General features: G+C 43.5%; 1 protein-coding gene and 1 long non-coding RNA gene across 3 annotated transcripts in view; one reads left to right on the plus strand and one right to left on the minus strand.

The window, feature by feature from the left end:
* Positions 1-88: 88 nt before the first annotated feature.
* Positions 89-11,164, minus strand: LOC308628682. The gene is made up of 3 exons (XR_014017566.1): positions 11,057-11,164; positions 3,896-4,085; positions 89-3,768 (listed from the first exon to the last, which is right to left on the minus strand). It is a non-coding gene; the product is annotated as an uncharacterized lncRNA (long non-coding RNA).
* Positions 11,165-11,350: 186 nt separating this feature from the next.
* The window catches only part of PANK2 (pantothenate kinase 2), a 28,231-nt gene continuing 12,154 nt past the window's right edge, over positions 11,351-27,427 (plus strand). Inside the window, exons 1-2 of one of the 2 annotated variants that reach the window (XM_081255901.1) lie at positions 11,351-11,695; positions 24,132-24,484. In XM_081255901.1, coding sequence (XP_081112027.1) covers positions 11,431-11,695; positions 24,132-24,484 — 618 coding nt within the window. In that variant the 5' untranslated portion in view covers positions 11,351-11,430. Of the gene's footprint in view, positions 11,696-23,319; positions 23,335-24,131; positions 24,485-27,427 lie in introns of those variants that run through there. The other variant, XM_081255902.1, reaches the window with a different exon arrangement.

Consider the following 27,427-nt stretch of genomic DNA (forward strand, 5'->3'; position numbering starts at 1 on the left):
GGGTGGATACATGTTGTTATTCTCTCTATTCAAATGTGGAGGGACTGGAGCACTTGGCCGTGCCTTTAGAAGCAGACCCAAACCCTACTGCCTATGCCCCTTTTATATTTGCCCCTTACTTTATTACATGCACTGGGGAATTGTTGGGGAGTGAGGAGGGAGGCATGTCCACTGGGGCAACTGTGCAGGGTGGGGGCTAGGGTGCCTCCCAGCAGACAGATGGATTGAGGGATATCCTTGTGGGTTCTTTCCCAGCAGCCATTGCTGGACAAGGGCCAGGGACAGGAGCCTCGGGAGCTACCTTCATTTCTGGCTCTGCAAGGGATAGGAACTAGAACCCTGTGGAGACATAAGGGGTAGGGCTCACTGTGGCCCACTCCCAAACTGTCAGTCTGCAGGGTTCTGCACCCTGCTCTGGCTGCTACAGCCTTTCTTTACGCTGCCCTTGGGGACTTCAGCAACCTAATGACCTCTACTTCTACCTCTGAGCTTCTCTTCAACCCTCTCTCCAAATGCAACCACCTGTACCCTGAAGCCAGGAGTGGTCCCCACCCAAGCTGTCTGCAACCACGCCCCATCACCCTTGCTTTTAACCCTCTGTGCTCCTTCCTCCCTCCCAGATACCCAGGTCAGTGAACAGTTCATGAACAGGTACTGGTTTTAATGTGTTACCCTCCCAAGGTAGCTTTGGAAAAAAGTATCTCAAGAAAGCAGTTTGTAGACCCAAAGAATGCTACTTAAATGGTAGAATTTCAAGCACAGTGACCAGCCATGTGGGAGATACCTTTGGGTAAGGTGTGTAGGAAACATTTAGGGACCATCTTGGCACTTTTCAAATTATGCTGCTCAGAAGCCCTGACTTGGCCTGTATTGAAGAGCATTCCTATTTTGGCTGTTGTCAATAAAATGCCACTTCAAGCAGGATTGGGAATTGGCCTGTGGCCAGGAGAGGGCTTGGGGTAGTTGATAAGAGAGATGGGGAAGCACCCTTCACCTCGGGGTAAAGGCCGGGGTGGGGCCAGAGGGCTCAGTGCCATCCTAAGCGCTTAAGGGCAGACTCATCAGCAGCCAAGTTACCTGCATATAAAGCCCTCTCCATCTTTTCTCTCTCCTGTTGAAACATTTCCTTCAAAGCCCAAGAGCTATCACTGCTTCTCTTTCCCTGGGAAACACCTGCTGATTCTGCTTGATGACCCACTGAAGCCAGACTAATACCACACTCTCACCTTGTTTCCCTGGTTGGATGTGCTCAGATTTAATTGATTTGGGGGAATTTCTAGTCAAAGATCAGCAAGATGCCCTTTACTCTTTCAGGCCATGGATTATTCATAGCTTCTTTTAAGAAACTTTTTTTTTTAATGGAAAGCTTTTAAGCACGCACAGAAGTACAGAAGCTAGAATAATTACCTTTCCCCTCCACGTGCCCATTACACACCTTCAATAATTATGGACTCATGGATAGTCTTGTTCATCCCTGCCTGATTCCCCCTTTTCTGTACAGGTTCTTTTTGTAAGTCAGAAAGTGAAGAGTTCAGAAAGTCAAGGGAAAGACTTGGGACAGGAGGATTCTGTGGCAAAGGCCCTCTTTTTCCTTCCAAGGCATTCCCCTCTTGGTTTCTTGGCCTCAGTGGGTGACATCCCTCTTGAACCAGTTCAAAGCGTGAGTAGCACTGGTTCCCTGTCTTAGGAGGAGACACCTAGAGGAGGTTCCTTCACTGACAAGCTCCTTGGAAGTATCTAGCTACTGCTTCTGTCCCAGAGAGGTGATGACTGACAGGTGTGTCCAGTGGCAGTTTGCCCCATTGCACGAGGGGCCTCCTTTAGGCTCTGACAAAGCCCTTCCAGCAGGCAGAAATTCCCATTCTTGGCCAGATTCAAACTTCACAGCATGTGTCCTGCTCTTATAGGAATCTCCTGGAAATGGAGTCATTCAAGCCTTGAGGTCCCTTGCTTTCTACCAATGCACTGTTGTGAAGCTGATGGCCAAGGAACACCTCCGCCCCCACCTTCAGGGAGAGTAGTGTTCAGGGTCCCTGGGCTAGTCTGTGCTGGAAGTGATAACTCTTTATGGATAAAAATCACATGCTCCCCTTTCTGCTCTTTTCCATGTAGCCCAGGGCCATGAAGTTCACACTTGGTGCAGGGCATGGTCACTCAGCGTTCCTCATCCCTGCTGCTGCTGCTGTTAATAACAGCAATAATAAAAAGTGCTACCACTTACCCCATACCTTGTTGCATACCAGGTGCTGGGCTAGGTGCCTTACATATATTAACTTGTTTAATCCTCACAATGACCCTATGAAACGGATACAAGTATGACCCAATTTACAGCTGATCTGCAAGACTGGGAGGGACAAAGGACCAGAGGGGACAATGCAAGGGAAGACTCTGGCCCGTGGGCCCCAGAGTTGGATGTCCTCCATGCCCATGACCCACAGCTGATCAGGTGTCTGGAGCCTGGGACCCCATTTAAAGTGAGATTTCACACCATCACATCTCTGCCCGGTGTGCCAAGATCTGCCACCTGCTATAATAGTGTAATGATGTGCAATATATAATTAATATAGTCTCAGGGATGTTGTGACAATATGAATATAATCATCTTGTATGTGCCCAGGCTCAATGGCCTGAGGCTGCATGAGGTGAGGCAGCTGGAGGTCAGTTTGGTTTAGCAGATATTGTTTGTTAAAGGATTCCCCTGTGCCAAGTCTAAGGCCTAAAATGAGTAAGACACCTGCATACCCTCCAGTGGTCGGGAATGACTCACAAAGTATGGTGGAGACATATAGGCTTTCATGTCATTTTTTTCATGTACTTATACAACAGATATTTATTTTGCTCCTACTGAGTGCAGAGTATGGGGACAGGCCTTGGAGAGACACAATAATAACGCAAAGAGCCCACCTTAAGTGCCCCCTTCTATCACTCACTGTCTCCAATATAATTGTGAGTAGTCTAAAGGAGTGTCTAAAAGCAAGGGCAGGGGTGGGGGGGAGGAGAGAAAAGTGTTGTTTTGATCAGTCATGTACTATTAACAATTATAACAATGAAATCCAGGAAAACAGTAAAACTTAGAGCCTCTAGGGAACAAGAAAAATATTAAGTATAAATTTACAAAGACACCTATCAGAATGGCTAAAATGAAAGTGTCTGACAAGATCAAATGTTGATGGAAATATAGAGCAACTGAACTCTCAAACTTTAGGGGTAATGTAAGTTAGTAAAACCCTGTTGGAAAATAGGCAGTATCTACTAAAGTTGAACACATGCATAACCTATGACCCAGCAATTCCACTCCTGGGTATGTACATGACAGAAACAAGAGCTCATGTATACCAAGGTATGTGCAAGAATATTTCTAAGTGCACTGTTCAAAATAGCCCCAAACTGGAATCAACCCAAAGGTCTATCCATAGTAGAATGGATAGAATGGATATATATATATATATATATATATATATATAAAAGTTGGGGTAAAGTCATACAGTAGAATACTAGTGCACAACAATGAATACAAATGAAAATACTGCTACACTCAATGTGGATATATCGCACAGACATGATGTTGAGAAAAAGAAGTCAGTACAGGGCTTCCCTGGTGGCGCAGTGGTTAAGAGTCCGCCTGCCGATGCAGGGGACACGGGTTTGTGCCCCAGTTCGGGAAGATCCTACATGCCGCGGAGTGGCTGGGCCCGTGAGCCATGGCCACTGAGCCTGCGCGTCCGGAGCCTGTGCTCTGCAACGGGAGAGGCCACAACAGTGAGAGGTCTGCGTACCGCAAAAAAAAAAAAAAAGTCAGTACACACACAAAAGTGTTGACTGGGTGATTCTATTCATACAAAAAGTACAGAAATAAGCAAAATTGATCTATGGCATTGAAAGTCGGCATGGTTACCTTTGATTTGGGTGTTGGTTTCATGAGTACGTTCAGTTTGTGTCCAGAATTGCTTTAGAGATATGGAGATAAACCAAGGCCACCCAAATGAGAACAAACATAGGCTGTTCATTCTGAGCTTGTAAGAGCAGCCACTGTCACTTGCATTTGGCCGGGAGGGTATCAAAGGCAGGCAGGGACTGGGAAAACACTGTGGTGAATAAAAGAAAGGGAAGGCTTCAGATGTGCTGTGATTGGAGGTTATTTGCCTGGGACACTGGATGCTGGCTAACTAGAAGAGGGGCACCTTATGTGATTGGTTGGGGAACATATTTGGCTTTCTCTGGTTGGTCCCGAGATGGAAGAGAGGGAAGAGGTGGTTGGGGATTGGGAAGAAGCTGGCACACATTAACCAAGACCTGATCATTCTGGATGACTGCTGCAGAGGCTGTGGTTTGGCTTTCCAGGCTGGTTACTGCAGAGAGTTTTATTGTCATATATGGTCTGGCCACTGTCCTTTTGTATATTCAGTCTCTCAGAGGGAAGGATATGGGCTCTGAGAGGGGTCTCCATCCCATGCCGGAATGGGATGGGAGTGGGCACATGCATGCTTCATCCGGCTCCCTATCCCTCCCTGGGGTCAGTGGTGCTGCCTGTAAGGATAAGGCCAATGGCTAGAGGGCTCTGCTGCAAGTCATGGCTTAGCTACTGCACACACTAAAGTTTTTTTCTTTAAGGCCTGGCTTAAAGCCCAGCTCCTTTTGGAAGCTTTTTTGAATAGATCCCTCCCACTTATTAGCCTTCCTAAATTCTCATGGCTTACCTCAAATTCTTCAGAGTAAATTCTCACCTTCCTGCCTGCATTTAAAAAACTTACACTGGGGCCTTCCCTGGTGGCGCAGTGGTTAAGAATCCACCTGCCAATGCAGGGGACATGGGTTTGAGCCCTAGTCCGGGAAGATCCCACATGCCGGGGAGCAACTAAGCCCATGTGCCACAACTACTGAGCCTGCGCTCTAGAGCCCGCAAGCCACAACTACAGAAGCCCACACGCCACAGCTACTGAAGCCTGTGCGCCGAGCCTGTGCTCCGCAACGAGAAGCCACTGCAACGAGAAGCCCACGCACTGCAACAAAGAGTAGTCCCCACTCGCCGCAACTAGAGAAAGGCTGCGTGCAGCAAAGAAGGCTCAACACAGCCAAAAATAATTAAAAAAAACCACACAAACAACTTACACTGAATATCTTCCTTCTACTTACTCAATGCTGTTTCTATAAAAACAGCAATATAAGAAAAATACCCCCTCAACCCCACAGCTTTTTATTGAAGTAAAATATACATGCTGAAAAGGGTACTTCAAAGACAGAAGGGATGTGGGGGGACAGGGTGGGCAGCAGCCAGAAAGGTGGAGGTGGGGAGAGAAAATGGGAACGGTGAGAAAGATGAAGAAGGGAAGTAGCCCTGGGTTCTAGTCCTGGGTCCACAGCCAGCTCCTGGCGTCCCTTTCCTTCCTGGACCCATAAACCATGAGGCTGGACCAGGTGATGTCAAATCCTTCCTCCTCCAGAGCTCAGTCCCATCAGCCCTTGAGTGTCCTTGGCACGGACTGGCTGTACCAGCTTCCTCCCTTCCTCTGTCCTTCCCCATCCCCAAGTGCCACTGCCATACTGTCTGAATCGTTGATTTCCTAGCAGTCAGATGCTGTCTCCTATTTGATCAGTTTGCTTGTATTTAACATAAGAAGAAAAATCCTTTCATTATCACATGCAGCTGGAAATCAGCTTCTTGCAGGAGGCCTGTCCAAAGGAATCGGGAAAGAGAGAAACTGTGGTAACTGCTGAAAGAATTGCTTTTTTCACTACTTGCTATCAGGACGATGTCCTTAGAATTGTGAGCCCATGGACTCACGTTTCCAGTAATTCTGCTATTATTACTTCTAGAACTTAAGATCCTTTAACGTTTCTTTTATTCAGCCCACAGTTCTGAGGATCTACCCTGGCCAGATATCTGCTTGAAGTGAGGCTCCTGCAGTGAATATAAAAGAACTTTCAATCTGGGGGGCTTGTGCAGGACCCCTCCCCCTTTTTCCTCCCACCTTCACTTTCAGGAGTCTCTACTCAGGGACAAGCTCCTCAGTTCCCCACATGTCACCTTCTGTCCTGGCTCAGTGGACTCCTTCCTTCCCACCCAGTGCAGGGGGTCAGTCTCCCCTCAGAATTTTCACCTTCCTTATAATCTAGTCTCTTTAAATCATCTTTTAATTACACAGGTAATACACGAATATGTGCTTGCTGTAAAGAGTTAAAATTCCACCAGGAGTTCCCGGGTGGTCAAGTGGTTAGGATCCCAGGCTTTCACTGCCATGGCCTGGGTTCAGTCCCTGGTTAGGGAACTGAGATCCCACAAGCTGCAGTGAGGCCAAAATAATAATAATAATAAGAATAAGAAGAAGAAGTAAATTTTAAAAAAGAATAAATAAAATACCACAACTAGAGATTATCATACTAAGTGAACTAAGTCAGAAGGAGAACAAATACCATATGACATCACTTACATGTTGAATCTAAAATAGGGCACAAATGAACCTATATATGAAACAGACTCAAGAGAATAGACTTGTGGTTGCCAACGGGGAGGGCAGGTGGCAGAGGGGTGGACTGCGAGTTTGGGGTTAGTAGATGCAAACTATTACATATAGAATGGATAAACAACACGGTCCTACTGTATAGTACAGGGAACTATATTCAATATCCTGGGATAAACCATAATGGAAAAGAATATAAAAAAGAATGTATGTATAACTGAGTCACTTTGCTGTACAGCAGAAATGAACACAACATTGTAAATCAAGTATATTTCAATAAAAAAGTGAAATTAAAAAAAAATCCAAACTATACAGAGTTATATAGTCCAGAGTGTCTCAAACTTCAGTAGAGATACAAATCCTCTTGGGGATCTTGTTAAAAGCAGGTGCTGACTCATTGAGTCACTGCATTTTTAAATTTTTTTTTTTTTTTTTTTTTTGCGGTACACGGGCCTCTCACTGTTGTAGCCTCTCCCGTTGCGGAGCACAGGCTCCGGACGCGCAGGCTCAGCCGCCATGGCTCACGGGCCCAGCCGCTCCGCGGCATGTGGGATCTTCCCAGACTGGGGTACGAACCCATGTCCCCTGCATCAGCAGGTGGACTCTCAACCACTGCGCCACCAGGGAAGCCCTAGTCACTGCATTTTTTTTTTTTTTTTTGCGGTACGTGGGCCTCTCACTGTTGTGGCCTCTCCCATTGCGGAGCACAGACTCCGGATGCGCAGGCTCAGCGGCCATGGCTCACGGGCCCAGCCGCTCCGCGGCATATGGGATCCTCCCGGACCGGGGCACGAACCCGTATCCCCTGCATCGGCAGGCGGACTCTCAACCACTGCGCCACCAGGGAGGCCCATCACTGCATTTTTAAGGAGACTTTTTTGACTAAAGAGAAAGAGCAACAATTGATAATGTCCTTTAATCCCTTGCAATCCTGTTTCCTTTTTAGAGGGGTTGATAAACATCATTCCTTGCCTCTCTCTATGTACTTCTGTGCCATTTGATAGCCCTGACTTAATCCCATCCTTGGCCTGGGTCTGGGGGTGCTCTCTGAGGTCCATTTCATAGCAGTGGGGTGCAGGGCCTTCTCTACAGCTCCCTGTATTGCTCCACAAACTATTGTTGCCAAGCTTAATGGGTCTTTGTTGAATTGAATTTAGTTCATGCAACAATCCAAACAATTTGGTCATTGTTTCAGTTGGTTGAGGACCCTCTGGTTCTGGATTTTTCCCCACCATGTGCAGGATGAGCCATCAAATCACTAATGAAATGGAGAACAGGGCAAAGCCAGAGCCCCACACAATTCTACTCAAGATCATTGGTCAACTGATCTCATCAGTTGACCTCATCATTAACTGATTAATCAGCATTCTACTTTCCCTGCAGTCATCCAACAGTTAAGAGTATATATAACACAGCCGCTATGGAGGTGTATCCATTAACTAATGCTGCATGAGAAATTATTCCAAAACTTAATATCTTAAAACAACACATTTAGTATCTCAGTTTCTGTGGGTTAAGATTTCAGGTGCAGGTTTGCTGCGTCCTCTGGCTCAGGGTCTCTCACAAGGCTGCAATCAAGTTGTTGGCCAGGGCTGCAGTTTGGGGAGGATTCACTTCCAAGCTCATTCACATAGTACTTGCAGGATTTAGTTCCTGATTTTTTTTTTTTTAATTTATTTGGCTTTGCCAGGTCTTAGTTGCGGCACGTGGGATCTTCATTGCCGCATGCGGGATCTTTAGTGCAGCATGCGGGCTCTTCGTTGTGGCATGTGGGATCTAGTTCCCTGACCAGGGATTGAACCTGGGCCCCCTGCATTGGGAGTGCAGAGTCTTAACCACTGCACAACCAGGGAAGTCCCAGTTCCTCATTGAATTGTTGCTCTGCGGGCTGCACTTCCTTGTTGGCTGTTGGCCAGAGGCTGCCTTCAGTCCCTTGCCACATGGGTTGCTCCATAGGGCAGCACACAACATGGTAGCTTCTTTCATTAGAGAAAGCAAGAAAAAATTTAAATCTCTAAAAATTGAATCAAAATGGAAAAAAAATGGACTCAATTCTGTATTGAGTTATTGGCTGAATTACACAGAAGGAAGTTATTTCAAATGACTTTAAAGCACAATTTGATTTTTCATCCCTAGTGCAACACATCCTAAGGACAAAAAGAACTGCAGAAAAATCTTAAACAGTGTATAATAATCACATCATTGGTAATATTGATATTTTTATTCTGAAACTATTATCTATATACTTAATGATAAAGCAAATAAGTAGTGAATGTTGTGAAGTCCTTAGATTTTCAGGTTAAGATAAAAGAAGCTAAGTAAAAACTGTAACCTTAAAAATGAATGGAAATTAGTATAAATCCATGATACATTTTTCTCTTTAAAAATTTATTTTCTGGGCTTCCCTGGTGGTGCAATTGTTAAGAATCCGCCTGCCAATGCAGGGGACACGGGTTCGAGGCCTGGTCTGGGAAGATCCCATATGCCGTGGAGCAACTAAGCCTGTGTGCCACAACTACTGAGCCTGTGCTCTAGACCCTGCGAGCCACAACTCCTGAAGCCCGCGCACCTAGAGCCTGTGCTCCGCAACTAGAGAAGCCACTGCAATGAGAAGCCCACACACTGTGATGAAGAGGAGACCCCGCTTGCCGCAACTAGAGAAAGTCCGCGTGCAGCAACGAAGACCCAACGCAGCCAAAAGTAAGTACGTAAGTAAATAAATAAATTAATTAAAAAAAGAAAAAAGACACTATACACAGTAAAGAAAGAAAAGCTACACACGCTTCAAGTGTTGTTTTGATGTTGGGATTTGTCTAGGCAGTCTCAGGTAATGATGATTTTTTTTTTTTTTTTTTGTGGTACGCGGGCCTCTCACCGCTGTGGCCTCTCCCGTTGCGGAGAACAGGCTCCGTACGCGCAGGCTCAGCAGCCGTGGCTCACGGGCCCAGCCGCTCCGCGGCATGTGGGATCCTCCCGGACCGGGGCACGAACCCGTGTCCCCTGCATCGGCAGGCGGACTCCCAACCACTGTGCCACCAGGGAAGTCCTGATGATGATTCTTGATTCTTCAGGATGATCTATTGCAGCTCACAGACCTGGATGGAAGTTTCCTCAGGTCAAGGAGAACCGTTTTTTTTTTGTTGGGGGAGGCAGAAACGTAGGCAATGCTGGGCACTGAGATTTAGAAGGGTAGCTATACGTTTTTTTTGTTTTTGTAGGATCCTTCTGGGGTGGCTTCCTTCAGGAGATGGAACTTCCAGAGTTAGGAAATAGGGTTTCCAGAGTTAATCCTACAGTGAGGGGAGCTATTAAAAAAAATTTTATTTATTTATTTATTTATTTATATTTATTTTTGGCTGTGTTGGGTCTTCGTTCCTGCGCGCGGGCTTTCTCTAGTTGTGCTGAGAGCGGGCTACTCTTCGTTGCAGTGTGCGGGCTTCTCAGTGCGGTGGCTTCTCTTGTTGCGGAGCACGGGCTCTAGGTGTGTGGGTTTAACTAGTTGTGGCTTGCGGGCTCTAGAGCGCAGGCTCAGTAGTTGTGGCGCACAGGCTGAGTTGCTCCGTGACATGTGGCATCTTCCCAGACCAGGCATCGAACCTGTGTGCCCTGCATTGGCAGGTGGATTCCTAACCACTGTGCCACCAGGGAAGTCCCAGGGAGCTAGTTTTGAGTGAGCATGGCAATTCTATTCAATAAGCAAGAGAGAAGCTCATATTTCTTGTTCAGCCTGCTACTAGCAGTCATTACAGGAAAGATGAAGAACATAAGGGGCATTACCGTCTCTCAGGGGAGGCACTTATGAAATAATTTGCTAGCAAGATAAACCCACAATCCCGTTCAACTTGACAGAATGAGGGAGTGCCTTGGGAGTACAGAGCCATGGATCATTCCAGGCATGGACAACCTATGGGAGAAGAGACACTTGGATGGACCTTTGGTCAGTATCTCAGGGCTGGAGGTGACCATGTTCTCACCCCCCAAAAGAAGGTGATAAAATGATTTAAAAAACAAAAAAACAATGATTAAAAAAACAAAAAACCAATCAAGACAAAATCCCCAACAACCCAGGCCCCGAGGCGGCCACCAAATCCTTCTGTGTCCTACACTGCACCACAAAGAAAGGGGGTCCAGACTCTCCTTCCAAGAGCCAACCCTACTTCCCGGCTCCCACACCCCCCTCCTTCACCACAGGGGGGTGGCAAAGGATTTATAACCCACCTCTTTCTTCCAGTTGCCATGGAGACCAACCCCAGTCCTTTCATTAGTTTTGGTACTGGGAACATCTCTCTAACACAGGAGGAATGAAGGGGGCTTAGCCTAAACACGCCAGTGGCAGTGCTGGGGAAGGGGGTGGCGGTCAAACAGAGCGCGGAGGACTGGTGGCCTTGACGGCAGCAGTGGAATCAGGTCGAGGGACAAAGGCTAAATTCAGCCGCGGTTCAAGCCCCTCTGTTTGCCAACGACTGGCGACCAGACCCTGCGGCACACCGCTGGGCTGGAGAAGGGCGCAAGCCGGGAGACGACGGGACGCAGCAGCAGGGCGGGGCTCGGGGGCGCGAGGCAGCTCCCGGGAGAGTTCTGGGGCCTGGAGCGCCTACCTGTGCACCCCGGTGGAAGGGGGCGCGGACCCCTCCACCAACGCGTCCATTGGGCGGCGCCGCCATCACTCTCCGCTCAGCAACACCGCCTTCTCCTCTGCCCAGCCCGGATCCCCTCCCTTGCCGTCCTCCGCCCCGCCCCGAGCCTTTCACTGGACGGAGGCGCGGTCGATCCGCCTCGAATCAGGCATCCGATTGGACATGAGGCCTTCGGGCCGCCCCTAGCTTGCTTGGATTGGCTTGCTATGCGTTGGCGCAACGGAAGAGGCGGCCTGCCGAGGGTGTTCTTCTGCTCTGGCTGGATTGCCGCGGAGGAGGCGACGAGGGCACTGGCCTTGGGGGGCTAGCTCGGTCGGCAGCGGTTCCTGCTGCGGATGGGAGCGGGCCGGCTCGGCGCGCCCATGGAGCGCCACTGGGGGGTCGCCGCCACCCCCGCCTCGTCGGTCCGGGAGCCGGCGTCCGGCGGCCCCGATGGGCGGCGGCGGGAGCCACTGCGGCGCCGGGCGAACAGTGCGTCGGCTCCCGCCGTCGGGGCCTCGGCTTCGGCGGAGGGCGTAAGGCGGGACCGGCCCGGCTCTTACAGCGGCGCTACGTCGGCCTCCCGTCAGCGCGTCGAAAGCCTCAGGAAGAAGCGGCCGCGTAAGTGCCCGGCGGGGCGCCCTCGCGTTTCGCCCTGCCCCCTTCCGGCCCGGTCGCCGTTTTTCCCGCGCGGAGACAGTGCCCCCGCTCGGTGGTCCCAGGTTGGTGCTGGGCTGACACCTGGCTGGAGGCCTCGGGTCCCCCAACGCGGGGGCTGCGGGTTCGGCCCCGTCCGGCCTCGCGCTTCTGCTTCTCGGTTGTCCGAGTGTAGCGTCCGTACCCAGGACCTTTTTTCTCTCCCGGTTCTTAGTTCCTTGTGCATTCTTCGGCCGAGAATCGCATTATTTTTTTCCTCGGGAAGGCTTCCTTTGACCCATTTTCACCACCTCCCCTCCCCCCTCAAGTCGTTTGAATCCCCAGTGTCTGTCTTCCGTGGATTTCCAGAGAGCTGCAAGACGTTACATCCTTTTTACCTGGAGATTTTGGGCTCAAGGAAAACGGTTGAGTTTCTGCAAGCCTAAAACTGGATTCCGTGTTCTGTATACTAAGCTTTGTCTGCTTTTCTTCCCATGAGAACTCGGGTCTTGTCTCACCCAGATATCACCTCTATTTTCTTTCCATCTCTTTGCTGATACTCACGATTCAGTACTGTAGCACTCTGGGCATTAAGCCTTTCTCTTTTGAGGGAAAACGACTTCTCGCCTTGGCGGTTGCACATGCTCTTCCCAGAGAATCGGTTTTTCCGTTTTATTATCAGGTTTTTTTTTTCTGCATTGTGATCTAGTCCAGATATTTTCTTCTCTTTACAGGTCTTCAGTTCGGGTCCTCCTTCAAACAGCCATTGCAACTCTTGAAAGTATCCACTGTCTTGATACTCTAATATGAGTTTTACGATATAATAACATTTTACATGTGGCTATATATTTTTTTTCTTGTCGTTGCCCGTTGCCAGATTCCTATTTCAGGAAATCAGCTTGTTTTAAATGTAGATTATGAGAGTGAGAAAGTGGCAGGATGAATGTGAGGTCGTTTTTTAAAAAACTATCATTATTTTTTACTTTATTTTTTTATACAGCAGGTCCTTATTAGTCATCAGTTTAATACACATCAGTGTATACATGTCAATCCCAACCGCCCAATTCATCACCCCCCCCACCCCCCCAGGTGTGAGGTCTTTACTGGTTAGTCTTGTACCTCAGCCCAACAACCCAGTTGCTTTACTTTTTTATGATTTGGATGATTAAATATTAAACGCACCCCTATTTTGCTATGAAAAGTTTGAGAGTTCTTAATTCTTTTGTCTTTTCCTATGTTCTTGAAAGAGAATTGGAAAAGAGATGATGTGCTCTCAACCTATACCGTTTTTAGAGCCTGGTTCCTGTTTTGAGAAGCACCTGATTTTTAAGCGATGCAAAAAACATCAGTTCCTTCGTGGTTTTGTACTGCCTCATTAGAGATGGATGTAAATTCCAGAGATTCAGCAAAAAAGAATCACAGCCATGTAGCCAGCTCTTTGTGACCACTGGCCATGAAGATTCTAAGTATTGTGATTTTGGTGTTTGCCACCAGTCAGGCACTCTTAAAATTTTTTTTTCATGTACTCTTCTAAGAGCTTTAATAAACTCATTAGTCCTTACAAAAGTCATGAAAACCCATCTCTCAGATAATGAGAACTAAAGAAATAAACAAGGTATTGTTTTCTTTCCATTTGTTCTTTCTGTACTGTCCAGGGGTACACCTGTTAGATGGAGAGGCAGTGTATTGATTGTGTATTGACCAAAGAATATACTTTGGTCTTAACTTTGAGGGAATTCAATAAAGATTAAATCTTTGTATTTTTTATTAGGAGAGTTGGGTTGGTGCCACCTTTCTTTTGTTAGAAAACCTCATTCTGATATCATTACACTACTTATCTTAAGGTAGGAGCCTAGTTGTCATTGGAAACTTGAAGGAGCTGTTCAGTTTATCTTAGGAATTGTGGGCCCTGCTTATAGTCATGTTCTGCCACACATGTCCCCTAGAGCAGTGTGATTCCCAAACCTGTCCCCACCTCAGACTTAACACATCATAGTCATTAGGGATGAGGCTAGGCATGTGTGTCTAAGAAGTTCTTCAAAAGTTTTAGATTAGCTGGAGTATGTCTCATAGGTCTGAGAGAAATACCAAATAAAAATTGGTTTAAAATGATGGTAATGATGATGCTTACGTGTTCATGTTAGACACTTTGCCAACATTTAAGTCTTGCAGTTATCCTCTGAGGTGGGTATTTGTTATCCCCAGCTTCCAGATTAGGCAACAGGCTCAGTGAAATTTTCTCTTTGTCCAAGGGCATATAGTGAATTAGTAATGGAGCTGTGTTTTGATTCTAGGTGTCTGACTTCAGACCCAGTGTTTCTTGACTTTCCACATCTTGGAAGGTGCATGCGATGTAGTTCAGTAGTGGTTCTCACGTGGAATCACTCAGAAGCTTAAAAAAAAAAACCCTCAGATCTGCAGAGGGGTCTAAAAATGTGTTTTAATTTTTAAAATTTTATTGAGGCATAATTACATACAGTAAAATGTACAGTTTTGACAAACGTAACAAGAGAACATTACATGCATGTAACATGAGAACATACATTTTAATCTAGGGCCCCAGATATGCAGGAGGTGTGGGAACTCTGGGATCACAGTGCTTCATGGCAGTGCCAGGGGGTGAGCTGGATCTTTGAAGGTGACTCCCGAGCATGTTTTAGCACTCCAGGGAAAGCTTGGGGACATGCTGATTTTGGACTCATGCCAATCATGGAATTTCCTTAACTTCCATTAGTCTAGAAAATAAAGCTTTTGTTTGTAGCTTGATAATACTAATCTAGAAAATAGTTAGCTTTTCCTTGGTATTTGGTGGAGCATCAGTGTTGCCAGAATGGAACTGGTACTGGGAGGTTGCCTTTTATCAGGTGCAGTGTTTCATCTTCAGTTAGGGAATTAGGAAGGGCCGCCCACTGGGAGCTCGGGGAAAAAAGTTAGATTTCTATTGCTTTATAGCCCATTTTTGAGGGACAGAATAGGAGAGGGTGCTTTTTAGCCTATTGTTTTATCAACTTTAAACCTAAATGAAATAAAAGTAAACACGGCTCCTCTTCTTTGATGAATAACGAATATAAAGCATTAAGCATAACCTAAAAATAATATTATTATGCAGCTTGTAAAATTAAGTATGTTATTTTAGGGGCCCATGTATGAATTGTGTCCTTAGATAGTATGACTGTTGAGTGTTGGCATCACTGCCCTCTGTATATCTGAGGAGACCATTAGCAAGGGGGATGTATGTTATTAAAAATATTTTGCTTAAACACATGTTAAAAGGAGAGATAAGGACGAAGATAATAAATAGCCTGTAGGTTGTTTGAGAGTACCTTATCAGGCAGTGATATAGCAAGCAGAATAGCTATTTTGTCTGGTTATTTAAAAGAGCAGTGAGGTTCCTTGGGCTTAAATTTATAACCTTGGGAGCGCTTTTCAGGTTCATAATTTGGGGTATCTTTATATTCAGGCACTGTTCTTTCTCAGTTAATATTCTTTTTCAATTTTTGTCAGCAAGGTGGACTAGGATATGAAAACCCTTTATAATGGCTTAAAGTTTGCTTTCTGAAAGTGAAAGCTATCTTGCAGTTTTTAGTAGCCTATTAAGTTTTGTATGTTTATATTTCTTTTCTTAAAAAATAAATTTTATTTATTTATTTATGGCTGTGTTTGGTCTTTGTTGTGCGCGGACTTTCTCTAGTTGCGGCGAGCAGGGGCTACTCTTTCGTTGCGGTGCGTGGGGTTCTCATCGTGGTGGTTTCTCTTGTTGCGGAACACGGGCATTAGGCGCGCGGGCTTCAGTAGTTGTGGCACGCGGGCTTAGTAGTTGTAGCACACGGGCTTAGTTGCTCCGCGGCATGTGGGATCTTCCCGGACCAGGGCTCAAACTTGTGTCCCCTGCATTAGCAGGCGGATCCTTAACCACTGCGACACCAGGGAAGCCCTGTTTATATTTCTTGAATGTAAAATTTATTATTGAGTCTGCTGGTTTTATAGTAGGTAGTATTTTATAAGTATCTGGTCCCTGAGTTAAACTATTTTGGGAATATTTATTGAGGTCCGTCTTTTAAAAAGTATTTATTTATTTATTTGGCTGCACTGGGTCTTTCTTAGTTGCAGCACACGGGATCTTTGTCACGTGCGAGCAGAATCTTTTTTTTTTTTTTTTTTGTGGTACGTGGGCCTCTCCTGTTGCGGAGCACAGGCTCTGGATGTGCAGGCTCAGCAGCCATGGCTCACGGGCCCAGCTGCTCTGTGGCAAGTGGGATCTTCCCAGACCGGGGCACGAACCTGCATCCCCTGCATCGGCAGGCGGACTCCCAACCGCTGCGCCACCAGGGAAGCCCTGTTTATATTTCTTGAATGTAAAATTTATTATTGAGTCTGCTGGTTTTATAGTAGGTAGTATTTTATAAGTATCTGGTCCCTGAGTTAAACTATTTCGGGAATATTTATTGAGGTCCGTCTTTTAAAAAGTATTTATTTATTTATTTGGCTGCACTGGGTCTTTCTTAGTTGCAGCACACGGGATCTTTGGTGTCACGTGCGAGCAGGATCTTTTTAGTTGCGGCATGTGGACTTTTTAGTTGCGGCATGCGGGATCTAGTTTCCTGACCAGGGATTGAACCCGGACCCTCTGCACTGGGAGCTCAGAGTCTTAACCACTGGACCACCAGGGAAATCCCAAGGTTTGTCTTTTAATATGAGGCCAAAGATCGCTGCCTAGACCAGTCTAGGGATTTGGGTTTGCAGTATTTTAACCACATGTGGTCTGGTGTAAAGATATAATTCGTAATGTTGGAAAATTGAGTACACTTTTATAAACCATATATTTCTCATTGGAAAGTATTTCAGTTGTTGAGACCTATTATGAGACAGTGTGCTATTGATGATTTTACATAAATCTGTGAGGGAAAGTTTAAATTCTTTCTAGAAATGTGTCCTAAGTCAAGTGTACATTGTCTAGGTGGAGCACCTTAGAGGAAATACATCAGGAAATATGCTGAAGGCCTAAAATAGACTAAAATATCTGTGAAAATTAATGGAAAGACTCACTAATCAGAAGTGATAAAATAGGCCTTCTATTAGTGAGATATGAGGAATGTGAGGGCATAGCAAAAGTTCCTTGACTTTCCATGACTTTTCCTGCCAGAAACACATAGTGGGTTTTTTCTTTTTTTAAAAATTTATTTATTTTTGGCTGCATTGGGTCTTTGTTGCTGTGTGCAGGCTTTCTCTAGTTGCAGCGAGCGGGGGCTACTCTTCGTTGTGGTGCATGGCCTTCTCATTGCGGTGCCTTCTTTTGTTGCTGAGCACGGGCTTCAGTAGTTGTGGCACGCGGGGTAAGAGTGCAGGCTCAGTAGTTGTGGTGCACAGGCTTAGTTGCTCCGCGGCATGTGGGATCTTCACAGACCAGGGCTCGAACCTGTGTCTCCTCTATTGGGGGGCGGATTCTTAAGCACTGCGCCACCAGGGAAGTGCCACATATAGTGTTTTGAATAAGAATTGAAGGCTTATTCTAGTAGTCATCATGTCATAGTATATGGGGCAGTCTCTCAGTTATTGTTAGGAATCTAAACCCCCTTTGATAGGCTGAATGTTTAGAAATAAGAGAATTGTATGGCCTGAGATATTATCAGAGAGCATGCATCTAATGGACCTCCCATGTCTTTCATTGTCTCTCAGTTCTTGGATATGTAAATGTTTGATTAGTAGTATAACTAAAAAATCCAGAAGCTACTAAAGGATATAATAGGCTATTTACTCTTTCAGCCTTAGGCTCCTTACTTTTCCTTATATATTGTTGGTTCTCTTTATTTATTTAAGGTATGTGAATTTTATTAAACTACTTTTACTTAAAAAAAATTTAACCCAAGAATATGTTTTGTGCTGTTAGGTTCGTATAGATACTGGTTAAAAGATACTTTTAAAAGGACTTAGGAAATCTGAGTTTGAGTCCCACTTCTGCCTTTTCTTGACTGTGAGTGACCTTGGGCTCTTCTGCACTTAAGTTTCTTTTTCTTTCATTCTTTTTTTTACGCGGGCCTCTCACTGCTGTGGCCTCTCCCATTGCGGGGCACAGGCTCCGGACACGCAGGCTTAGCGGTCATGGCTCACGGGCCCAGCCGCTCCGTGGCATGTGGGATCTTCCCGGACCGGGGCACGAACCCGTGTCCCCTGCATTGGCAAGCGGACTCTCAACCACTGTGCCACCAGGGAAGCCCTGTTTCAACTTTTTAATCTATGGAAAGGGGAGTAAGGCTTACTTTGTTTTAAGCATTACAGCCTTCCCTTGGTCTTAGATATGTCCAAAACTAAAGATTCCAATCCTGTTGATGGGATATATTTGTTGGTAGAGTGCTGTGTCTCTTCTTTGCTCTCCACAAGGTTGGCATCATCTTAAAGTTGATGGTTAAAAGAATGGCGCTGTTAGTAGGAAAATAGGAATTGAATCTCCTTACTTCAGTCATATCCAGCACTGTTGATTTCATTAGTGAAGAAACTTTTTATTCTTCCAGTCAGGGCCAGACTTCATGACTCATGCCAGGTTGAGTTAGTCCCTCATCACTGGAAATGGAGTTTCTGTTGGTGTTAAAAAAAAAAAAAAAAAAAAATCAGGGATCTCTTTCAGACTGAGGTGGAATGGCTGTTGGGGAGTCAGCCACAGTGTTCTCTTTAGAATTGCATTGACATTGTTAGTTAGATTAATTTGGGGGAGAATTGACACTTTAATAGTATTTAGTTTTCCTTCCTGGAACATGATGTATCTTCCCACTGTTATGTCTTTCAGTACACCATTTTAATAGCAATCATAGATATTTAGTATTAGATTTATTTATAAATATTTTATGGTTTTTGTTATGCATGACTTTTTCACATCATTTTCTTGCTGGATTTTGCTTATAACATAGGAAAAGCTACTGGTATTTGTATTATTTTTTGGTGTGTCCAGTTATTAAAATTTTTTTTTATTTTGTTGGCTTAATTGATTCTCTTAATTTTTGTTTTTTGGAGTGTATTGAGATAATCATGGTTTTTCTCCTTCAATGTACTAATGTAAGCAATCCTCCTTAATTGGAGTTTTAATGTGAAAACCATCCTTGCGTTCCAAAGAATCCCTGTTGGCCATGGTGTATTACTTTTATTGCACAACTGGATTCTGTTGTTTAATAATTTAATATTTTTGCATTTGTTTTGTGAGACAATTCTTTTCTAGTTTTGATATGAAGTTAGAATGACTTGGGAATCTTTCTAGATTTTTTTGTGCCCTAGAAGCTCTTAATGGTTTGCCTGGAAACCATTAGGGCCTGGTGCTTTTTTGTTGTTGTTTGGGTGGTAGATCTTTGACCTTTTTAAAAAAATTTTCAGTGTTTTTGATTTGTGTTTTTTACCTCATTTTGAGCCACTTTTTTATTCTTTTCTAGCTAATCCTCTGTTTAGTGTACATTTTAAATTCACTGTTACAAAGTTGTAAATTGGCTTATTTGTAGTTTCTGGTTGTGTAAGTTCATCTTCTTTGATCTTTTTTTTTTTGAGAAAAGTTATATCTTCTTTCTTTTTCTTAGATACACTTACCAGAAATTTGTCTGTTTTAATGGCTTTTTCAAAGCTTGATTTTACTGATCATCTTGTTGTGGCTTTGTTCATGATGATGTTTTTCTAATTTCATTTACATCTTGCTTTCATCTTTAATAACTTCCTTCTGCTTATTTTGGGTCTGCTTTATTTTTGTAGCATTTCAAATTGTATGTGACATTCCCTTTTATTCAGGCTTCCTTCTTTTTGAATACATTTGATAAACATTTAAGGCTAGAAGTTTCCCTTTGAGTCCCACCTTGGGTAGACATCCTTTACCTTTTGCTATATAGTGTTCTCATTGTCATTCATTCAAAAATAAATTGTTTTGATTTCATCTTCAGTTTCGGAGTTAATAGAAATGAGTTTGAAGATTTCCAGGTGGATAGATCTATTTCCTTGTGTCTGTTGGATTAATTTCTTATTTAGAGGTATTGTGGAAAGTGAATGTGGTTTGGTTTTGTTCTTTGGAATTTGAGGTTCTGCTGATTTGTAGATTTGTCAGTTTCTCCTTGTTTTTAATATTTTTTGAAGCATATGTCAGGATCATATCAATTATAGTTTTATATGCACATGACATCATTTCTTTTTGTCCTCTTATAATGCTTTTTGTTTGAAATCTTTTCAGTCTGCTAGTATTGTATTTGCTTTCTGTTAACATTTGCTTAATAGAGTGGAGTAACATTGTCCAGGCATTTGTTTTGCTTACCCAAATTCAACTATATAAATGTGGCAAAGCATGGTGACAGTGACTACTCACCGATTTAGTCATTGAATATATATTGGATTGGCCAAAAAGTTCGTTCGGATTTTTGTAGGATGTTACAGAAAGCTGAATGAACTTTTTGGCCAACCCAGTAATTGCGAGTGAGCTCAGGGACGGTAGATCACTGTTTGGAGGGGCACCTCTTATAAATGTGAGCCCTTGATTAATGCAGTATTGGTCTTGAAACATAAGGTTTGACTTTTACTATATCATGTTTCCTAAATGTAAGTCAACCGTTCTTTCAGTCTCCAGTGAGGTGCTTAAGATCTTGATTTATTCATTGTGACTGAATGCCGTTTTCATCTTAAAGAATCCAACTCCTCTTTATGATGGGACTCTACTGTGGGTGTTTTACCGTTTATTTACCTTCAGTCTACTTGTATTATCTTATTTTAGATGTATCTTTTTATATAAGCATATATCTGAATTTTCTCTTCAATCTGGAAGAGAAATTTGACGTGTCTGTGATTACTGATATGTTTGCATTCATTCCTGTCCCTTTTTGTTTTGTATTTACTGTACTTTTTTTCCTCTTCGTTGTTTTTTTTTTTTTTTTTTTTTTTTTTACACGGGCCTCTCACTGTTGTGGCCTCTCCCGCCGCAGAGCACAGGCTCCGGACGCGCAGGCTCAGCGGCCATGGCTCACGGACCCAGCCGCTCCGCGGCATGTGGGATCCCTCCGGACCGGGGCACGAACCCGTGTCCCCTGCATCGGCAGGCGGACTCTCAACCACTGCGCCACCAGGGAAGCCCTCCTCTTTGTTTTTGAACTGATTTTTACCCCCTAGTTGTTTGAAGGTCATATGTTCATTTTCTCTTTTTTTGGAGTTGCCTGTAAATTTTTTTTAAAATTAATTTATTTAAATTTATTTTTGGCTGTGCTGGGTCTTCGTAGCTGCACGGGCTTTCTCTAGTGGCAGTGAGCGGGGGCTGCTCTTCATTGTGGTGCGCAGCCTTCTCATTGGAGTGGATTCTCTTGTTGCACAGCATGTGCACTAGGCACGCGGGCTCCAGTAGTTGTGGCACACGGGCTCAGTAGTTGTGGCTCGCGGGCTCTAGAGTGCAAGCTTAGTAGTTGTGGCGCACGGGCTTAGTTGCTTCGCAGCATGTGGGATCTTCCTGGACCAGGGCTCGAACCCGTGTCCCCTGCATTGGCAAGTGGATTCTTAACTATTGCGCCACCAGGGAACCCCAACCTGTAAATTTTTAACGCATTTAAATCATCACTTCTTTATTCTTGTTTAGAAATAATCAGAATCTTTACCTTCCGTTCCCCAACGAGACAGAGCTGCTGCTTGCTTTGACTTCCCTCTCCTTTCTCTTCCCTCTTCGACTTCCTATGTTGAAATCATGTAAGTATTTTAGTTGCAGATTGCTTATTTTCCTAAAAGTCAGCATGTATTGCTTCCTGTGCTTATCATTGTTTATATAGCTCATATCTTCTTGGGTGCTTTAAAAAATTATATTGGAGTGCATCTACTAATTATTTCAGAGAAGGTCTTTGAATAGTAAATGTTGAGCTCTTTCATGTGTAAAAATGTCTTTCTCTTGCACTCCCATTTGAAAGCTGATTTGGCTGGATATGAGTTTCGAATTGTTTTCCTTATAACTTTGCCAATGCGCTGTTGTCTTCTAGCATCTGTGTTACTGACGAAAAGTCTAATTTTACCTTAATGTGATTTATGTATCTTCGTAGGAATTCACTTTTTTCCTTTGGGAGTTTTTAGGGATTTCCTGAAATTTAAATAGGATGTGACTATACATCTCCCTTTTCTACACTTATTAATTTTATTTCAAGCCAATGATTCCTGTCTTCCCCTATCTCGCCAGAAAATTTCTAGAACTCGTATAACACAGATGTTGGACTTTCTGGTTCTGTGTTCTATATATCTACCTTTCTTTCATACTCAAGAGGCATTTTGGGAGAGTTTCTTAGTTTTGTTTTCCATTTGTTTTTTCTGTGCCCATTTTGTTATTAAATGTATTGTAGAGCTTTATTTTGGAAATAAATATTTCTCCTTTTTTTCTATTATAAAAGTCTTTATTGGACATAATTTACATACAATAAAATATATCCATTTAAAGTGTATAGTTCCATACATTTTGACAGATATATACACCCATGAAGCTCCCCTCTTGCCCCCAACAATTAAGATTTGGGTTATTACAGAAAGTTTTCTCCTGCCCCTGTATAGTCCTTCCCTCTCTCACTCCCCCAGCCAGTGATCTGCTATCAGATACAGAAATAATTAGCTTGCATTTTCTAGAGTTTCATATAATGGACTCATAGTATGTAGCCTTTTGTGCCAAGCTTTTTTCACTCAGCCTGTTTTTGAGAGTCACCTATGTGAAGTATATTGGTGTGTCCCCCTGCCCTGCGCCCCGCCCCCTGCCCCGCTCTTTTTGGTTTTTAAAGCTTCTCCCACAACCCCCAACTAGGAAATTAACATTGATACAGTTCACAGAACCTTATTTAGATTTAACCAGTTTTACATAAACTCTTTTGTATGTGTGTATTTAGTTCTATATAATTTTGTCACATGTGTAGATTCTTAACAGCCACAACCACAGCTGGCAATCATTTCTTAATTTCTAGTTTTTCTTTATGGTAGCTTATTCATTTTAAAATTAATTTTTTTATTGAAGTATAGTTGATTTACAATAGCTTATTCATTTTTCATGGATGAAATCTCATTTTACCTTGGAGGATATTTATGATTCTTTTAAAGCCTCTTCTTTGTTCCTGCAACTCTTTCTTTAGATGTTAGCTTCTTGGTTTTGTGGTGTTGATTTTTCCCTTTTGGTGATTCTGGTTTGTAAAGTGATCGTCTCTGGTTTAAGGATTGCTTTCTCCTGTCAGTGGGTGCAGTGTCTGTTTACCAGTCTGTCAGGATGGATTGTAGGGGAGAGATGGGCCAGATGTGGGGGCTCCCCACTTCTGGGTAACAGCAGCTACGTGGATACGTACTGATGTTTGGGCTCAAGTGCCTGTGCCCAGTGAAGACTTTGACTCTTTGGAGGAGGGGGAGGGGAGTGGCTGGCCTGTCCAGTTGTGCCAAGTGTATTTCCCCACCATATCACTATGACTGCACCAGAGCCTGCTTCTGTTTCCCCATGGCAGCTACCCCATCGACAGCTTGGATGGAGCACCCGTCTGCTCCCCGCACCTTCATAGCTGCTCCCAATTTTTATAGCATTTCTCTTTTCAGGGTTCTGGACAGTTATTGCCTCTATCAACCTCATTCTGCTGATGGTATCACTTCTTGTTTCTCAGAATTATTTTAGAAAATCAGTAAGTTTATATCTTTAGTCATCTCTAGGATTTAAGGTGGGAAGAGAAGGCATGTATAGCTAATGCAGTTTATCTTGATCCAGTCTCCTTAAGCCATTTTTTGGGATGGATTCTTTTTTTTTTTTTTTTTTTTAGCTCCTTCACGTAGTATGTGGGATCCTAGGTCCCCGACCAGGGATCAAATCTGTGTCCCCTGCATTGAAAGCGCAGGAGTTAACCACTGGACCACCAGGGAAGTCCTGGGATGGATTTTTTGGGATGGATTTTTGGGGAACGGGTATTAACTTTGAAACACCTGTTCCACTGATGGCCATTGAAACCTGATGGATTGATTGATATCAGGGTTTGAGAGAAATTGACCACTGGAGCTTATATGTTACATAGGGTTGGGAATTTCCTCTAGCCCTAGTTTGAGTACTAAACCAAAGCTCTGAAAAGTCTCAATGTTTCTTTAAGGCAAGGGCAAAGATGAAGATTTTCATTTTCAATCTTTTTTTCCAGAGTTGAGGTTAATGGGTGTCATTTTGCTGTTTTTTAATATTTCTCAGTGCAGTTTGGGCTTGTCTAAGAGGGTTGTGTTGGCTTAGCATTGTGATATTTTTCTTCTTGATCTTTGCAATTCTTTTTTTTAAGATTTGTTTCTAGATTAGACAGAATCATATTTCTTCTTCCAAAAACCTTTTTGTGTATATAGTTCTTGGAAACCTCAAGGTATGAAATAAATTGTTAATCTAATGAGTGTAAATTTAGTTTTCAGAAAAAAAGCTGTTCTGACTTTTTTTTCCTTCCCCATTTAGTTTTTCCTTGGTTTGGCTTGGATATTGGTGGGACCCTGGTCAAGCTGGTTTATTTTGAACCCAAAGACATCACTGCTGAAGAAGAAGAGGAAGAAGTGGAAAGTCTTAAAAGCATTCGAAAGTACCTGACCTCCAATGTGGCTTATGGGTCCGCGGGTATTCGGGACGTGCACCTGGAGCTGAAGGATCTGACTCTGTGTGGACGCAAAGGCAATCTGCACTTTATACGCTTTCCCACTCATGACATGCCTGCTTTTATTCAAATGGGCAGAGATAAAAACTTCTCGAGTCTCCACACTGTCTTTTGTGCCACTGGAGGTGGAGCGTACAAATTTGAGCAGGATTTTCTCACAGTATGCATTTTTTAGCTTATATACAATTTATGGTAATCTGATTGTTAAAAATAATACCAATAGCAAGTGGTGGAATCATTTCCATCTCTAATGGAACTTGAATTTTCTTGAGTCAAGTTAAGATTAAATATCAATTAGTGATAGGAGTTGCCATCTAGAGATTGTTGTATAGTTTACTTTTTGCCCAATTCAGATGAGTTGATGAGAATCAGAAGCACTAACAGCATAGCATTTTGTTGTTCTTTTAGTATGAAAAAATAGTAAAGCTGTAATAAGCACAGGAAGGAATTACCAGTGAGGAACAATATCATTGTCTTGGACAATGTGATTGAAAAATAATTTAAAAAATTAATGTCATTTCATGTTATAAAATTGTTTCCAATCTTATCTACCACATAATTTTTCTTATCCCCCTCATTTGTTTCTTGGCAATTTTACTATTTAGAAATATGAGGAACTCTGGTCCAAAGCAGTGTTTTTCAGGCTTCAGGGTTAGTCAGAGATGGTTGACAGCAGAGTCTGCTCTCCCCAAATGCCTTTTGATGTGTCCTGAGCTGCACACTTGATAACAGGAGTCTGGATAGTAGGGGGAGTGCCAGTGGGCCCTTGATTTTGTTTTCATTCAGTGAACACTGTGTGTAAGGCCTTGAGGCTAGGTCATTTGAGGGTGGATGTGGGGGCAGATGGGATAATTGATAGGCGAATTGGCCAAGGCTCTGACCTTCAGAGTGCAGTGTAGATTTAAAATATCTTCAGTGACCATGTTTTTAATGCCACCAATGAGAATGTTATTACAGAGATTCTGCCTTTGCCTATGTTTTTCATTTTCTCCCCCCCAACCTTGCGTGTCATTGTATGGTTTGTGACTTTGTCTTTCTTTGTCCTCTATCTCCTTTCTCCCATAACTGACCATAACCATAATATAGAATTGACATGAATTTTAAAACTGGTTTTGCATTCTTTGCTTGAATTTTCCTTGGTTGTTGGTTTTCAGTGGTTTCTTTTCTACCTGTGAGTAAATGGGAAGGTGGCAGGAGGAGAGGAGGTCCCCCTCCTTTGCGGTCACAGTGGACTCTGGATTATAACTGATAGGCAGAGGAGAAAACCTCTCGATTTCTGGGGCCCTGTAGAGATGCCTTTGGAACATGTTTGAATACCATTTGGGCTGTTACCAGAGGTTGTGTGCTGTGTGCTAATCCAAGGAGAGGTGCAGAGTAGATTTTAGACTTTAGGGATTGGCTCTTAGGCTGTTGGGATTTCTCATCTGTATGCACCAGCGCCGTCCTTGAAAACTGGGGGAAAATGAAATGCCTAACAAATCCTTTTTGTGCATCTGGAGTAACTATTATCTAATAAACCACAGTGAAGTATTTTTAAAAATACGGAGCTTACCCTGTTTCTCTTTTAATGTGAATCAGATTTCCTCACATTGTATTGAGTTTGCTTATGGGTGCAACACATAATTATGAGTAACTTGAGTTAGTGAAATAACTTGCATATTTGGTCATCTTACTCTGTCAATTAGGCTGGGATTCATTAGGATTAATAGCACAGCAGGGCACTTCAGGTAACATGAATTATGGGAAAGAAAAGGAGGTATTGGTTTGACATACAATGGCAGAAAACTACTTTTATTCCAGTAGGCTACCAGTGTAAGATGATTTTGCTTTGACATGAAAATGCTGGCACTTGAGATTCAAGTGTCAGGAAATCAGAATTGAATTCATTGTGGCAGGGAGGGCATGGGCAGATAAAATATGGACAGTGATGAACATTTTCAAGGCTTGGGTTTCCTCAGAGGAGTAATTTAATATTCGTAATTAGGGATTACTTAAGGATTAAGATGAAGTTACCTATTAACTTCCATCTCCTTTGGATCAAAATAAATTGAGTATAATGTAATCAAATGAGAGTTGAATTAAAGGGGGAGGACTTGCAGGGCTAAACTTGGTTTTAAACAGAAATAGGTGCTTTAGGGGGTTGAGGCATCTTTGTATTTGTCACATATATTGAGTAGGTAGATATTGCTGGTAGCATTCAAATGGAGTAGAAGTTCATAGAGTAAAAAGTGAAAGTTGCCTTATATCATCTTTGCAAAGTTACCACAGTTAAAAGTTTATGTATCTTTTTAGTTTTTCTGTGCATGACTGTGTATGACACATACACGTGCATATAAATATGGTTTTAAAATAAGGCAAATATAAAATATTTCTCAGCTTGTTTTTTTTTTTTTTTTTTTTTTTTTTTGACTAAAAACATGTCTTGGAGTTCTTCTCACTTCGATTCTTAATTGAATAAAGATCCTCTTCATTCTCGGGACTTCCCTGGAGGTCCAGTGGTGAAGACTGCACTTCCACTGTAGGGGGCACGGGTTCGATCCCTGGTCGGGGAAGTAACATCCTGCATGCTTTGTGGCGCGGCCAAAAAAAAAAAGTATATATATTGATATATATGTATGTTTGTATAAAGATCCTCTTCATTCTTAATTGCTATACAGTGTTCCATAATATGAATAATAATTTAATCATCCCTTTATTAATTATTTAAATGAAATTAAGTGGATAACAGTGTTTTAAATTTTGATTCTGCTAAACTCCCCCCATCCCTTGAGGCTGTAATCAGTTGAAATAGTGAAGTATTTTACTTTCTAATTGGACACTTTCAGTCCTTTGGCTGCAGATTATTATTATTATTTTTTTTTTTGCGGTACGCGGGCCTCTCACTGCCGCGGCCCCTCCCGTTGCGGAGCACAGGCTCCGGACGCGCAGGCTCACGAGCCCAGCCGCTCCGCGGCACGCGGGATCCTCCCAGACCGGGGCAAGAACCCGCATCGCCTGCATCGGCAGGCGGACTCTCAACCACTGCGCCACCAGGGAAGCCCTGGCTGCAGATTATTAATAATAAAGTGTGGCCTGCTCTATAGCCTTGAAGATGGTCTTTGGA

Source organism: Mesoplodon bidens (genome assembly GCF_964165515.1).
Source record: "Mesoplodon bidens genome assembly, chromosome: 15".
NCBI lineage: Eukaryota > Metazoa > Chordata > Mammalia > Artiodactyla > Ziphiidae > Mesoplodon > Mesoplodon bidens.